This window comes from Taudactylus pleione, unplaced genomic scaffold, assembly GCF_031769625.1.
Source record: "Taudactylus pleione unplaced genomic scaffold, aTauple2 ptg000093l, whole genome shotgun sequence".
NCBI classification, from domain to species: domain Eukaryota; kingdom Metazoa; phylum Chordata; class Amphibia; order Anura; family Myobatrachidae; genus Taudactylus; species Taudactylus pleione.
The window spans coordinates 12325103-12342170 of NW_028284495.1; the positions used below are offsets into that span (position 1 = coordinate 12325103).

Sequence of the window (17068 nt, forward strand, 5' to 3'; positions counted from 1 at the left end):
GATATAGGCTATCATTTACTTTTTAATAAAATAGTTTAAAAAAAATAAAAATAGAGTTTTACAGGGGTGACAACCAGAGGTGTAACTAGAACTTTGAGGGCACCACAGCAACATTTTGAAGTGGTCCCAATGCTTCTAGAGCACAGGTTCTCAAACTCGGTCCTCAGGACTCCAAACAGTGCATGTTTTCCAGGTCTCCTCACATAATCGCAAATAAAATAATTAGGTCCACCTGTGGATCTTTTAAAATGTGTCAGTGAGTAATGAATACACCTGTGCACCTGCTGGGTGACCTGGAAAATGTGAACTGTGTGGTGTCCTGAGGACTGAGTTTGAGAACCACTGTTCTAGAGAGACACCTCTCTGAGAAGTGAGCATGCCGAGTGCTGACAAAATAGTAGATGCTCATGATCAACTCAATAGTTTTTCACAGGTGCTTATAAAGGGAGGGGTTACTCTAGGCTAGGCTACAAGCACATGTGAAAAACTATTGTTGATCATGAGCAACCACTATTTTCTATTGCTGTTCTGAGAGGCATGGATGGGACCAGCATTGGGAGGGTGTGCTGGTTCCTGTAGTCCTATTTGAAGGTCGCTGGGGTACCTTCAGGTAAATTGTCTCTCAACTTAAATATATCTATGTACGAGCTGTTATCATGTGGCATTACAGTATGTAATTATATAACCCAGAGTGGGTGCTATTATCATGTAGCCTTAGGCACGCTGGTACAGAGAAGCCTTGACGTGGCCCGGCGCTTATCCATGTATTGGCAAATATATGCAACAAAGATCTCTGAATTTCTATTATCATGTAGTATTCAAGTCTTTTTGCTGTTTTTTTTGCAGTGTGCTGGGGGATTTTTTTCTTTCTTTTTTTCTAGCCTAGAGTAACCCCCCCCCCCCCCCCCCCCTTACAAGCACCTGTGAAAAACTATTGGTCACAGTTGATCATAAGCAACCACTATTTTGTATTAGAGTTATGTAATGTACACACCAGCAGATTCACATAAAGAACCAAAGCAGCCATTTTAATGGAACTTAACCAGGGTGTGTAGTTTATTTGTGTACAACAGTACTCAATGTAACACTGGTTATGTCCAAGCATGAAGTGGAGACTGTAGCGGAGTGGGGTTAGGCAGCTCACCAGCAGATGACTGTCTCGTATGCTGCGGTTACGGTGCAGACGGTTACTGGTCAGGACAGCCGTCATTTACTCTATTGCTCATACACAGTGAAACAAGATTGTGCTGCGCATGCGCAGCTAGGTTATCGGCAGCCATCTTGGTAAGGGAACAAAAGTGCCCCTTGAGGAGCCATGTTGTTGGTGACTGCGCAGTAGCGCACTCCACTTCTAACAATATATACACATGCATATAGACACGGGGTAATATGACACTCCAGGCCTACAGGTCCAGCCCAACACTTTACGGCCCTCAACAGTTCGCAAAACCTACCCAGTGGCACCTCAGCAGCCATATTTGCCCACTCGTCTTAGTAGAATTCAAGACAGAAACAACATACAGCAATAGTACTGTAGCTCATTTTATGCCCCATAGTAGTGCCCTAGTTCATGTTATGCCCCATTTAGTATCCTGTTAGTCAAGCCGCCTGTTACCTTATCGCTTACACAAAAGGCTCCTCCTCCGAGACAGGTAAGCTGCTGCTGGGAGCTACAGAGGCAGGCACTGGGCAGGGAGCCTCAGTCTGTGTTACAGCTTTGCGCGGTCACCTGGGAATGATAGGGACGGTTCTGTAACCCCAGTACACGTCAGATCCTCCCTGGGGTGTTTTAAGAGAGGAGGAGGGGTTCTATGTGCACACACAGTTCAGGTCCCCTCCTCTCTTATGGCGGTGCCGCGGTGCACTAGATTCTGGCGTAGTGCCATAATCTACTGCGCATGCACGGGTCTCTGGGAAAATAGCACCAGCAACGCTTTTCCTAGGGACAGCAGTACTGCGCATGCGTGAGTCACCGGGAAAATGGCTGCCGCCATTTTACCAGTGATATTTGCTGCTCTGCAGTGTCGGCCCGGCGCTGCAGAGCAGCACTCTGGAGACTACGGACAGGTAAGTATAAAGGTGCCTACACACACAGCGATTTTGTTACCCGATTTGGGCAATTTTGACGAATCGTGATGACAAATCGTGTAAAATATGGCCAAATCGTGAGTTTCCACTCACGATAGCGATGCCAATGCACATCTCCGGTCGTCGTTTATCGCATCTTCAGATCTGCCGTGCTGTAGGGTAGATTTTCCAATCTGGGACACGATGTGGTGCCGATCCTGAGTATTTTTTTGTTACTCACGATGTATCTCACGATTCATCGTACGTCGCGGAATTTGACAGACATTGACTGTACACCCCATCCGCCATCTTGTGCAGCATCGTGGATAGAAGGAGAAGGAGCCACGATTGGGAGCCTGCACACTGAAGTCTGGATTGCAGAACTTTGGTGAGTATTGGTACTGTATTAATGCAACCCCACTGCCCACCAATGTATGCTACCCACCTATAAATGCATGACCCAGCCACAGCCCGCCGGAATGAGGCGGGTGGTGGCTGGGTCATGCATTAACCCCCCTGCCCACTAAAGTGCGCCACCCACCCACCTACCCACCCATGTGTGCCACCCACCTATAAATGCATGACTCAGCCACCGCCCCCCGGAATGAGGTGGGCAGTGGCTGGGTCATGCATTAACCTGCCATGCCCACCAATGTGCGCCACCCACCTACCCGCTCACTGGCCATCAATGTCACGGACTACCTAATAAATAACTAGAAAACGCTCCAAATATATGAAATTTCAAAAACAAATATATTACAACAAGATAAACAAAAACATTACAACAACATAATTAATTCTATTACAACAACATAAAATATATTTCAACTGCATAATCAAATATATTACCTTTGTTTATGTTGATGTAATATATTTGTTTATGATGTTGTAATATAACATCATAAACAAATGTACTGCAACAACATAAACAAATCTATTACATAAACAGAAATATATTAAAATTAAAATACAAATAAAAACACATTACATTTCTGTAACATAAAGAAAAAATTACAATACAAATAAAATAAATACACATTACATTCCTGTAAAAGAAAAACATTACAATACAAATAAAAACACATTGCATTCCTGTAAAATAAAAACATTACAATACAAATAAATACACATTACATTCCTGTAAAAGAAACAAAACATTACAATACAAATAAAAACACATTACATTCCCGTAAAAGAAAACATCACAATACCATAACAAACATATTTAAATCCTGTAAAAAAAAAATATTAAAAACATTAAAACATTAACAACATTAAAAATAACAAAACTATTAAATACAATAATACATAAATATTTATATGTCCTTATTTTTTATTCTTATTAGGAATGTCAATGGATAGTGAGCGCGAGTTTGTGACTGGATTCCTCGAGATCCTACAGTCAAAAGAGTGGCTATGGCGGATAAGCTGTAGACAGTACCATAATAAGTCTCAGAAATTGGCAGCTTTAGAGGTGTTGTTGGTCTACACGAAAAAGTTAATTGCGGATGCTGACCTGAAAACAGTCCACCACAAAATCCAGAACCTGCGTACAGTCTACATCAAGGAGAAGAAGAAAGTGGATGACTCAAAAAGTTCCGGAGCAGGCACCGACGACGTGTATCATCCAACGCTGTGGTACTATCACTTTATAAGCTTTATCAGCGATCAGGATCCACAATGCCAGTCTGTTGTCCTAATGGCCAAGCGAGAGGGAGAAGAGGAGGTGGCAGTAGTGAGTAGACCGTCTATGAGGGGGACCGTCTGAGGAGATTTTGGTAAGTTGCAACACAGTTCATAAATCAAAAATTTTTTTTTTTAAATAATCCCAAATGTCCACTGTAGTCAGTTAGTTCACAGACAGTCCTCCTGCCATGGCACTGCACCTGGTCTGTTGAAATAGGCCATATACTCCTCCCTCACTTCTTTGGCACGTGTGGTTGATGTTGTTGAAATTGGTGGTCCAGATACTGATGTAAACTGGGCAATCTCCTCCAGATGTCCTGCATCTTCAGGTCTAGCTGTGACTGGCCCCCGTTGTGTTGTTTTCCTTCGCAGAAAGTTATGCAGCACACAGCACGCCATCACGACCCAGTCTATCTTGTCCAAACGTAGGTTTATGGTGGTGTGGAAAATGCGGAACCGGTTGCTTAGTATTCCAAACGCATTTTCCACAATGCGCCGCGCACGGGATAGACGGTAGTTCTCTTCTGTCTGGTCAGGCCCCTCTGTGCGAATGGCTTCATCACATGTTAATGTAAAGCAAAATCCTTGACTGCGATGAAAACATAATTTAGGCTGTGCTTTGTCTTGTCCAGTGACGGCAAGTTGAGGGTTTTGTTTGTGAGTCTCTGGTAGAATGCCGTCTGTTTGAAGGACCCAACATCCACAAACAAAAATTCGTAATTGGAATTCACCACTACCATGAGAACGATGCTGAAGAAGCCTTTGTAGTTGTAGTAATATGATCCGGTGTTGGCATGTGGGTTGATGTGGATGTGTTTTCCATCGATGGCTCCTCTGCAGTTAGGGAAATTCCAACGTTGTTCAAACTCTTCGGCAATGCTCTTCCAATCCTCCACGGTGTTTGGAAACTAGAAAAATAGTAAAAAATGGGTTAAAACATGACTATAATATTGTTTCTGAATTTTTTTTCCTATATAGACTCCCACCCAAGCCTGATATGTCCTCCACGCCGGACCTAAGATGGATCGGGGACAGCGAGGTGGAAAATTCTGCCCCAGTGCCAACAAGCATTCAACACCCCCATCATGTTCTGCACCTCCCCAGCGAAAAAAAAAAAACAGGGGAAAAAGCAGCAGGATTACTCTGAACAGGAGGACATATTTCTCCAACAAGCAGAACGCATCCTTCAGAAACCGCCGGATGATATCGACAATTTTATAGCACATATTAACAGTAGAATGAGTAAAAAGGGATGAACCAACTAAGATTAATTTCCACAGGCTCGTGTATGAGCTATTAATTAGGTAACTCAAAAGCAATTTACATGACTACTTACATTGCAGACCCACTTCTATATTCACCTGCCCCAAGCGCATATGTGAGGCCCCTTGCCATCCCAGTTGGAGGTTACTCCCCCACCCAGTACCCCACACGCAAGCCAGACCATTTATAATGCTCTGCTGGAGTCAGGAAGATTTGCTGCGTTACTCATAATTTTTAGTTTTTTTTTTATTATTATTGTTGCCTGTACTATCACCAAATTTTATCACTCCCAATAGGTGCTGCTGTATGGTATACGGTGGCAATGACGCTTTTTGGACAAGGTCACTACACACATGGCGCAAGTACAGATTGATGGAAGCCCGGTCCACAATCTGTACTTGTGCCATGTGTGTATTGGCCTGTTCAAACTGGCGTCTGACCCACCGTATAACATACAGCAGCCTACCTATAGGGACTGATAAAATTTGGTGATAGGTATTTTTTTTTATTATTGTTGCCTGTACTATCACCAAATTTTATCACTCCCAATAGGTGCTGCTGTATGGTATACGGTGGTGATGACGCTGTTTGGACAAGGTCACTACACACATGGCGCAAGTACAGACTGATGGAAGCTGGGGCCACAATCTCTACTTGTGCCATGTGTGTATTGGCCTGTCCAAACTGGCGTCTGACTCAGCGTATAACATACAGCAGCCTACCTATAGGGATTGATAACATTTGGTGATAATGCTGTTTTCTACATTTTATATACATAATGTGAAATTGATATATTAAAAAAAAAAAAAATTATTTAATACTGTGCAGTGTTGTTGGCACAGTCTTGTTTATGCAGCCTTATTGGCTGACAACACAGAGTTAAAAAAATAAATAAATAAAAAATAACTTTTTCTTTCACAAGAAACAAATGTGTATGCAGTGTGTTTTTTTTTTTCTTACCTTGCAATACTGGCACTGCAGCACTTTAACGACAGCCTTGCAGGTCTCTGGAATGATGACGCCCAAGGACTGAGGGGAGATGAGGGTCCCAAACTCAGGTCTTCCAGTGACCTTCCTGTAGCCAGGTACCTCAGGGTAGCCACCAGTCTCTCTTCAGCAGGGATTGCCCTCCGCCACTTTGTGTCCTGCCTCCGGATGTGGGGGGTCACCATACTCAGCATCTCCTGGAAAGTGGCATCATCCATGCGCAGGTAGTTGCGATAGTCGTCTGGGTTGTTCTCCTTGATCTCCATCAGCAGGGACATGAGAGTGAGTATCCCTTTGCTGCAGCCACTCCTTGGTCCAGCATGCTCTCCTCCTCCTTCGCTGGGCCCTCTCCTGGATCACCTTGACCTCAACTTGGGCGACCAACACTTTATACTGATAGGGATGCATCAGCACGGAATTCAGGAACAGGATAGAATGCAGGTAGGTAGCACACACTTGCAGGTAGAAGACACTTTGTAAAAGGCAAGCCAAATACAAAGCAGAGCACAGTAGCAATGTACAGGGTTCAGCAGGTATACACCTAGCCTCACTAGTAGCAGAGCAGAATGTGCACAGGGTTAAAATGGCTCCTGCTTTTTATACACCATAGCTAGCCCCGCCAATTATTTAAATTTCCCACCAATTGTGAGGATCCTTGTGTGTTGTTTGGTAAACTCACGATCTATCGGGCACGATCTCACGATTTGGAATTCCGACACAATTCACAATAGATTGTGAAATCGTGAATGAAATTGGCAGCTTTTTTTACCTAATCTTGCTCACGACTGCCCAGGGAGAGTTCAGGGTAAATCGTACACGATGTCGGATCGTGAGCACATCGCTATGTGTGTAGGCACCTTAAGACTATATGGGTGCAGGGTGTGCGCCCCCTATGACCCAGGGGCCTGTGTGCCCTGCATACCCTCCACCCATTATAGATACGCCCCTGGATCCCCCATTGTATTTACTCCCATTTGCTTCATGGCTGTGTCCAGCACATGCAGGGTGACACGGGGGAGAACAACTAGGCACCAACATGGGGATTTATTGTGAGATGGGTGAATACTTAACCTGAATTATGCACATCACCTCCCTACTGCCACTGAGATGCCAGTCACCCTCACATGCATGAGGGTGATAGACAGATGCTTCTCAATTTGTGATTGTTAAATATTATAGTATGTTTGGGCCACATGTCCTGTTTGTAATATATAATGGCTTGTTGGAAATCGTGAAGGCTGTGATCTAACTTGCCTCATTATAGCTTTCTCATGGTTTCAAATCAGGGCCCAGATTTATCGGGCACTGTCCCACCATCACACCTGCAGCCCACAGGGGGTTAGGAGGCCCCCTCTCACCTGCTGCTCTGCTTAGAGCGAATGGTGAATAAATGCTGTGTGCATGCGCGCCATATCTATTCACTGGAGACAGGGTCTGGGGGCATGCCCAGCAGCTACCAGGGTGTTGGGCATGGCTCCAGCGTGACAAAAATGGGGTATGGCCTTCAATGCACGCAAAAGAATACAATGGGGCACCAAAATATATATTCGCTTACCAAAAAATTGGGCTCCAGCCAGCCCTGGTGGTATATCCCATGAAACATTCTATAAATGACGTGCAATACAATGGGTCAGATTTTTTACATGACACTGATCAATCACAAGTGTGGCAGTGAAAATAAACGGTGAACTGAATGACCCAACTGTAGGTATACAATACACAGAGAAATTACTCCTTATAAATAAAAAGTTGGATTTGTCTGCACTGTGGGAAAGTATTACCGAGTACATGTTGAGTTTCCAGTAAGAGACGGTATAGTAATACTGTGTCTGTAAAACGCTTTTCAGTCCAGGATTGAATGTATGTGTAATGACTGTGCGGTCCAGTAGGTGGCAGCAGCATACCTGGAAAGCAGCAAGCAGCCATTTAAACAACACAAGGAGAAGTCTGAGCTGTCAGTCCCGGGCCGGCTCCAGCCGCCGCTAGAGCTTCCAACAAAACACTGAGTAGACACAGGGAACAGGAGGCATAAGCCATCTTGCCAGTGCTGGGACCAGCGCTTTCTGTAGGGGTGTAAGGACCCCAATTGCCCCTCATCTGCTGCAGGGGTGCAGAGGAGAAGGGGACAGAGAACCTTATCTGTGGATGCTTTTCCAGTTCTAGCTTGTCCCTTATCCCATTTATGAGAGGAGCTGCTGGAGGAGCAGACCAGCATCCCACCATCACAGCGGATACAGCCTGCAGCGAACAATAGCCCATTGCTTTTACCTCTGCTTTTTCTACGTTTATGCCATAGGATAAATGTCGGGATAAGGTAAAATCCCAGGGAGCACAGTTACAGAGGAGAACCCTCCATCCTGTGTGAGGATCACACAGATAAACTCTTCTTATGGACGATGCAGGGAGCCCATCCTTGTGAGGGGATCTAGACACCATCTACCTGTCCTGTGCACTTCAGCTATAGCGCAGGGATCCGGGGCTGTCCTGTGGGTATCAATATCAAACTAGCACATACACAGCGTCAGTCTCTGCTGGCCAGAACCCTCCGGGGGCTGCAACCTGCCCGTGTGCTACCGCCTGCAGCCCTGTGCCCCCCACCCCGCAATGTGCCTGTGCAGGATAAAGGAGAGAAGGGTTTGATGATGGCACAGTGATGCCGGGCACAAGCTGACACGCCTGGGAGGGGGCAGCAGGAGACACACAGAGAGGAAGTTTCCTAGATGCTATTAGCCGGAGAGTGTGGGACAAGGAGGCAGATACATGGAAGGAGGACCATAGGCTTGGCTGGGGGAGAGGCTGCCAGGACACAGAGGCGGTGCAGGGCTGCTGGGATCCTGGGGTAAGAGGTGCATCTGCTGCCTGCAGAGCTACACACAAAGCGGTGACATCGGCGAATGTGCATTGTCCTGCCCTCTGGGGGTACTAGCTGCTGCCATTGGGATAGCCCAGCCCGCTGACTCGCAGGAGGGAGACCAGGCACGTACTGTAGGAGGACAACAAAACCATCTGAGACTCCCTCCCCCCCCCCCTCACCCGCCCAGCCAGGGATTGGGCACACTGACACACTGACACCGCATCCCTGCTGCTCCGGGACCCCGCTACCGCCGCCGCTGCTGCCATTGTGGATGCGCTGAGCAGGTGCAAAGTGCGGCCGGGAGAACACCATGGAGAGCGACCGGGACATGTACCGCCACTTCCAGGACTGGTGCCTCAGGACTTATGGGGACTCCGGGAAAACCAAGACCGTCACCCGCAAGAAATACGAGCGCATAGTGCAGCTGCTGAACGGCTCCGAGTCCAGCTCCACCGACAACGCCAAATTCAAATTCTGGGTGAAATCTAAGGGCTTCCAGCTGGGGAAGGCGGAGGAGGGGAGCCCAGGGGACACACAGGTGCTCCACGTCCCTGTCAAGACCACGGTGAGTGCCCGCAGCCCGGGGGCCCCTGGTAGGCATGTCACCCCTTAGGATCTGGGGGGAGGGGGGCTCCGTATTTCACCTCTCTCTGCTCCTTCTCTTTGTTGTCCCGGTGCCCTGTGTCATGGGCCATTCTGCCATCTTTAACACCCGGGCTCTGCTGTCCCTGTCACAATATGTCATGACATGACCTAATGGACACTTCCCCTCTATCCCCATCCCCATGTCTCTCCCCAGCCCACATACACTTTTTAATGCACCCCCCCCCACACACACACACCACAACCACCCTTACTAAGAGAGCTGGCATCATTGGACGTGAGCATCCACTGCCCCCCTCTCTGTACTGATGGCTAGAACAGGGAGTCTGGTGGTGCCTGGCTCTGTGCCAGGGGTGGCGCTGGCCCTTTTATTTGGGGCTTTCCCAAAGCTCATTGTCACAGAGCAGCTGAGCCGGCTAGCACACCCTGGCACACACACTGGTGATGCTAGCTCTGGTCTGGTGTGATGGGTGCTGAGGATGGGCGTGTGATGGGGAGACATTGGTGCTGGGGAGCACTCACCTGAAGAGATGGATGCAGATATATATATATATATATATATATATATATATATATATATATATTCCCCTCTCTTGCAAAAGCTCAAAGAAGCACAACTGGGAGCCACAAGTAGGTTTTGACATTCAGTTCCCGAGCTTGAAGATGCATGCATTTGATTATGGTAAGAAATACTATGTATTTTAATTAGTGTATATATATATATACATATATATATATATATATATATATATATATATATATATATTTAAAACATTTTTACTTTTTTAAATACTTTTTTTGTTTTAATGTATCAAGCCACATTAATTATTGTGACGTTTGATTAAAAGATAAGGTGACATTATTAATGTAATAACTGATCTTGTTGTAGGTTCTTCATGGTTTATGTGTGCCTTATGACTCTTATTATCTTGATGTTTATATTTATAATTGAGTTTATAGCACAAATGCACCACACTTCAAAGCAAACGTGAATACAATACTACAGGAAAGAACAGTACTTAGGGTGAAATAGACTATTGAAAAGAGCTTACAACATAATGTAAATTATTTATTTTACCAGGGGTGTGAAAAATTAATTACAATTTGTGTTTTGACACGTGAAATCTGTTTATTCAATTAAATAGAATAATATGAGGAGAACATTTGAGCAGATAGCTAGAATAGTATATTTTAAATGAATAAGTTTAGTCCTGAATGTGTGTATTTGATATAGCCTGCAGTTCTTATCTTCTGACAGTCACATACCTCATAGTCCAGTATAATAAACGCGTATGGATTGTAAAATGAATACTAGAAGCCATTTAGTACCACACCATGAAAAAAGTGTTTGGCAGCCACTGAAACTTTTTTAAAACCACACTGTTTGCTGGGAAACTAGAATCGCTGCTGAATTTTTAATGCTTGTCATTTACTTGTTTGTAGACATTGCTCACTCATTTGCTTACATGCATATTAGCCATTTGTGATGAACACTATGGACAAAGTGATGACACCTGTAGTTGGGAGTTCTGGTGACAGTTCTGGTCTTGGGATACATTTAGTCATCCCAGTGCTTCTAGCTACTCCTTAGCAAGTAACAGTGTAGCTGTCATCCAGGCCAGGGTACCAAGGACCAATAGGAGCCCGTTACATCACCACAGCATGACATGACAGTTCCTAGACACTGGTGCTTGTGGTTGGATTATTCTTTTGTTTATTTTTGGCAGATAGCAGTCTTGTATTGAGGAGTCCCCAGAGATTTTGCTAATAGTGAATTCATCTTACGTTTTGGGGAATTATAATCTTTGCTGCTTAATGTCTATGACAGTGGGCTGAGAATAAAGGTGCATACACACGTAACGATTTTGTAACCAACGATTTTCTGTCAGATTTTCTCTTCAAAAAGTGAATGATTTTTTGAAGTGTAATGAACGATTTTTTGAACGATGAACAAATAATGTTCCTTCCCTTAATGAAAATCGTCATGTTGGACAGTCCGAAATGGACGCTGAATGATAACTACAAACGGGAGTGCGCATTTGTGATTATTGTTCATCGTTATAACTCATAAACTGAACACATTTTTGGAACGATTTAACGATAAAGACGTCGTTATCGACAAATCGTTCAGAAAATCATTACGTGTGTATGCACCATTGGAATCTCATACTTTGGATCTTCAAGTCATGCCGTTATCGTTATTTTATACACCATGGAGAAAGTACACTTCGTTCTGGCTCTTATTGCTGTGTTTAATCTTTGGCCCTTAGTTGAAGCTAGGCATTATTTCCATACTGTCTCTGAGGTCTGCTGAGAGCCTGCTGCATGATTCCACCTCTTTTCATATGAAGTAGATCTTCCTGTGATTTCCCATTGCCTGCCACCCTCTGGCATCAGTACCCGACCTTTTGTTCCAGCTCCTCACTTTCTCAGTAACAACTTCCTTGTGGAAATATGCTAGATTATTGGAATGTGCCTGTAATGTCCCACCTCCCATTTACTCTGGCACACTGAAAATAACACCAATTTCTGCTGCCCCATTACCAAGGATTTGACTCCAGTAAACATCATTTTAGTAAATGTAATACTCAGAACTGAATGGGAAGCTAATTCTAGAATTTCATAGAGCGGTTTCAGTACTGTTATATGCAATCATTTCTGTACTTGGAGGAAAACACTTCTACAAGATTCTCTCAGAATTGATACAAGATTGCACTGATATGGGTCACATTCAGCTCCTTAGGGGTAATGTATTAAGGTGCGTACACACATAACGATGTTAGTAAACAACGATTTTAGTGAACGATTTTCGTCCAGATTTTCCCTCGAAAAAGTGAATGAAAATCGTTTATAAAAATCGTTGGTTACTAAATGAATGAACGATTTTCATGAACGATGAACGATTTTTTAATCATGCATACGGTGAATGGACATCGTTCATTGTTCATTCTGTACAATTTTCTGAACGAAAGTTGTTTGTTGGACAGTCAGAATGGACGATGAACTACAAACGTGAACGCGCATGAACGATTATCGTTCACCTTAAAAAGATGAATGGTTCTATAAACGATTTAACGATAACGTCGTTAAATCGTTATGTGTGTATGCACCTTTAGGGTTCAAGTTGGTAAAAGTGCTGATTTTTTGGCGATTATGACACAAAATATAAAGCTGCATTTTTTTTAAAGGCAAAACCAACTTCTTTCATTCTTGCTAAAAACTCACCCCAAAAAATCATCACTCTTACAAACTCATACCCTATTAACAGGTTCTCAAACTCGGTCCTCAGGACCCCCAACCGTGCACGTTTTCCAGGTCTCTTCACAGAATCGCAAGTGAAATAATTAGCTCCACCTGTGGATCTTTTAAAATGTGTCAGTGAGTAATGACTACACCTGTGCACCTGCTGGGTGACCTGGAAAACGTGATGTGTGTGGGGTCCTGAGGACCGAGTTTGAGAACCACTGCCCTATTATATTCCAGCCCTACTCTCTGGTGATTGATGACAGAGCCAGATGTGTGGACACGATGCTGGAGGTGACACAGTACATCATCATGGTGAACTATTCTATTCATGTAACCATGGGTTAAATTATAACTACATTATACATTATATTATTTGTTACCAATGGGATGTAGTCATGCTGGGACTATGGAGTGCTGTTACAAGGGGAGTGGCCTAGTGAGGTACAACGTGTGCATGTGGGTCTGTATGAATGGGCTTCCCATTTTTTCCTCTCCAGGCCCTTTGCCTTACAATGAAGAATGAATGACTGTGAGCTGGGAACAGGATAGGTGGGAGGAACAGAGAGGAGTGAATAATCTTTCAAACAGACTCTTAAAGGAATGATGTATTGTATATAATTTTACAGGTGTTTGTGAATGCATGAAAGCAAAAGAGACGGTTTGTGTATAGATATGCAAGAGATTGTGTTTGTGCACACACAGAAGTGCTTTAATTATTTTCAGCTGCAAGGTGTGTATGTAAAATACACGGAGGTCGATTTATAATATACAAGATATTTCACAGAAGAGATGAATGGTGTCCCACTGGTGTTATTAGTAACGTGTGTGTATATAGTAAACAAGAAAACGTGAAAAACAGCTTAAATGGAGGAGACAGACAATATGTCGACAAGGAGCAGAATAATATGCTGTATGACAGTTATGGGCCTAATGATCAAGGCTGTTGATGGAGGAATAAGGCACATTTTTAGTATCGTGGGCTATATAACAAAGCTAAGTGACACAGTAAAGTGATCACTTTTCACTCTTCGCCGGATGGGCTCTTATCTGAGCTCTAGACACGGCAAAGTCAATTTGATAAATAGGCACACAACATTTAGTTGTGTCTTGTGGCGATAAGATATGGTAGTTTGTGGGGGCCATTGTCTGTAATGAAAAATAGGCCCCTTATAATGTAATAGGTGTCATTACATTCATTTTGTTTATTTTAATATGCAAATTATGGATGAGCAAACATAAATCTACTGTGCAGTCATGACATTTGAAAACCCTGAAATTGTCTTTCATTTAAAAAAAAAAATATATATATATATATATATATATATATATATTTTAAATAAAAAGTATTAAGAGCCGTAACTGTTGGAACAAAAACATATCACAATTTTTTTTCCAATTTATGTCAAATTAATTTTCCCTGAACATTAAAAAATTGTGGCCTTAAGGCCCCCATACACGGTGCGATTCAAAGTTGGTAAGATGTGTTGTATGATAGCCCTTGAAATTCTTCCCTTGAAATTCTTCAAACGATGTGGTCAAATGGTGTACGACTGATCGGTCCGATCATAGGATAAGATGCATAGAAGTGAATCTGGTTGTACTCAAAAGATCGTAGATCTATCTGGAAACCCATCTGATCTGCGATCCAACTAGAGGACGGAGGGGGCACGCATCGGGGTCGCAGAACACACAAAATACACCTATTTTCACACGATTGGTCTGTCCAACCTGTCGTAACTGGCCATATTGTTTAAAAAATCATCCCGTGTGTGGGCACCTTTATAGTCCCTTTATAGTGCTAGAAATTGCTATGATAATATATTTGTAATGTACAGGATGTGTGGTCTTGTTTTGTAACTGATGCCTCAAGATCATGGAGTGAGAAAGAGGAGGGGAAGTTATTCTCAATTGCACTATTTAATGAAACATACAACAGGAAGTGCAGTTGTAAGTTATTTATTAACTCCGTTGTTGCTGGGACAGCTCTTCAGTACATCCATGGCTTAATGACAAGTCCTTTGTCTTTGATACCTATGTAACAGAAACACATTCTAAAGGCACTGGTAGGTCAGATAGTGGTGTGTCCAAGGAGAAAATGGGCGTCCTAGTATAGGGGGAGTCCCGTTAGAGTATGTTTGCACAGTTGTGAACAAATGTAGCCTGTGATACAGACAAATATATGTCTGAGAAAGCCTTATTATTTGCAAGTTGACAGATGCAGGTGCAAATATGGATAATGATCACAGTCACAGGTGAACTGCTTGTGATTGGCTGCCTTCGAATGCACTGCTGATGCTGATTGGTGCTTTCCTCGTTACTCCTGCATATACTTTTGTGTGTATTTTACCAAATTTATATATTTTCGTTTGGGTTTTTGAAGTATTATTGATGCTTATAGTGAATGTATGTTTTAGCCAAACAAATGGTGGCATAAGTGTGTGTGTGGCATAAACCTGGCACATATGCTATTGGGGCTGACAGGCACTCATCTTGCAGTGTGTTTGCCTTGGGCATAAACATGCTATTTTTACTTGCAACTTCTGAAGGGTTAATTACACTTCCTACATTCTGCAAACAACTGTACATCAGGTCCCTGTATGTGATTGTATACCATAAGGATTGGGCTTTGCAGGCATGGAATCTTCTATATGAAGAAATTACTTCTGCTTAGTGGTTTTGGCTTACACAAAGACATGATATGGAGTGAATCTTCCTACAGTCACTATGAGGAGTGCTGCAAGGTAATGCATAAGGGAGCAGGCCTGTATATGGAGTATTAGAAATAAACTATAAGTATTATTTCTGCTTTATCACAATCCACAATCCTACAGTGTAGCCAGGGACCGTAAGAATCTCACCAATACATTTTATATAAGTGCGCTTTGTAAAATGCTCATCTACTATTTCCCTGAGTAGACATGATGCTATGAGTAAGGATTAGTAATGTCAGGTACTAAATTTTCTTGACGGTTCTAACAAATACCATATAATTCATAATTGCAGATTACACAAGATAGGCAGCTAAATGCTTATATATATATATATACTTAATATATCATATATTTACTAGGCCAAAGTTAGTTTGAATCACTATTAATATTATCATAATCATTATTAACCTCAGGTTCCATCATATCGAGATCTACAATTGTGGAATTGGCTGTCCTATAGTGAAAACTCCTGCAGATTAATAAAACAGACGGCTGAAGAGGATGTTGTGTGACCTACAGTAACTAACATACTACTAGAAGTAAACGTAATTTGAATAGAAAGAGTTTTTTTATCTAAAAGTGGCAGGTTTTATTAAATCCAGTGTTTTTAGAGGACCATGTTTGTTACTAATATGTATGTACTGTTGTGCTGCCTCTGGGTAATCACAGAGATGAACAAAATGATGTGGCACTCAAGAGCCAATCACAATAATGGAGCCGTTAAACTTTTTTTAATTTTAGATTTTTCGGCTAAATCGAAAGCCCCAATATCTGTGCTACACATTATACGATTCTAGAACTAGCTTAGTGTATATGGGTTTCTATGGGATGGGGAGATCGGTGAGGTAAGTATTAAACAGCACATAAGACGCAACTTCCCGATCCCGGCCATTGCAGGAGCGGTTTAAACCATTTATCGGCTAGCACTCATGCAACGCACCTTCATACACACCTATACAATCGTCAGCCTGATCATCCGATACTGGGTAAGGTGCCGACGACTGTATAGGTGTGTACCCAGCTTTAGTTATTGTCATGAATATTATTTACTTGCTTAAATACTGTGAGTACAAAAGTGTCCATATACACTTTTGCTCAAACCTGGCTATTTGGTATGCCATGGACTTTGTGACTTAGTCTCTCCAAACGTCTTTTGTCTTAAAATATGTATCTTGGTAGTGTTGTCAATGCAACAAAAGCACAATGTGCACTTGGCTACTGACGCTTTCATTCCGATACAAGTGCCATGTGCTATGCATCACATGCAGGGCCGGCTCAAGGCATTTTCAACTAGTACAGTCGAACAGGGGTGCCACCCCATAGAGGGCGCAACCCTCCCAACATACTGATTTCAGCAGGACAGTCCCACTTTTCAGGCACTGTCCCGCTGCTCCACCTGTGGGCCAAAGTGTCCCGCGGGAGATTGGGCACCCCCACTGCCACAGCTGAATGGATGCTGCGCGCAAGTGCATGGCATCCATTCAGTGCAGGGAGAGGACTGGCGGTGCCCAACCTCCCGCGGGACACTTTGGCCCACGGGTGGAGCAGCGGGGCACGCCCCCAAACAGGGCCGGACTGGGACTAAAAATAGGCCCTGGCATTTAAAGCACACAGGTCCACCTAGGCGTCAGGCCCCAGACGTAGACTCCTC

General features: G+C 43.4%; 1 protein-coding gene across 3 annotated transcripts in view; it reads left to right on the top strand.

The window, feature by feature from the left end:
• The first annotated feature begins 8019 nt into the window (after positions 1-8019).
• The window catches only part of NOL4 (nucleolar protein 4), a 377579-nt gene continuing 368530 nt past the window's right edge, over positions 8020-17068 (top strand). For 2 of the 3 annotated variants that reach the window (XM_088469570.1, XM_088469571.1), the window contains exon 1: positions 8020-9422. In XM_088469570.1, coding sequence (XP_088325696.1) covers positions 9168-9422 — 255 coding nt within the window. In that variant the 5' untranslated portion in view covers positions 8020-9167. Of the gene's footprint in view, positions 9423-10062; positions 10143-17068 lie in introns of those variants that run through there. The other variant, XM_088469572.1, reaches the window with a different exon arrangement.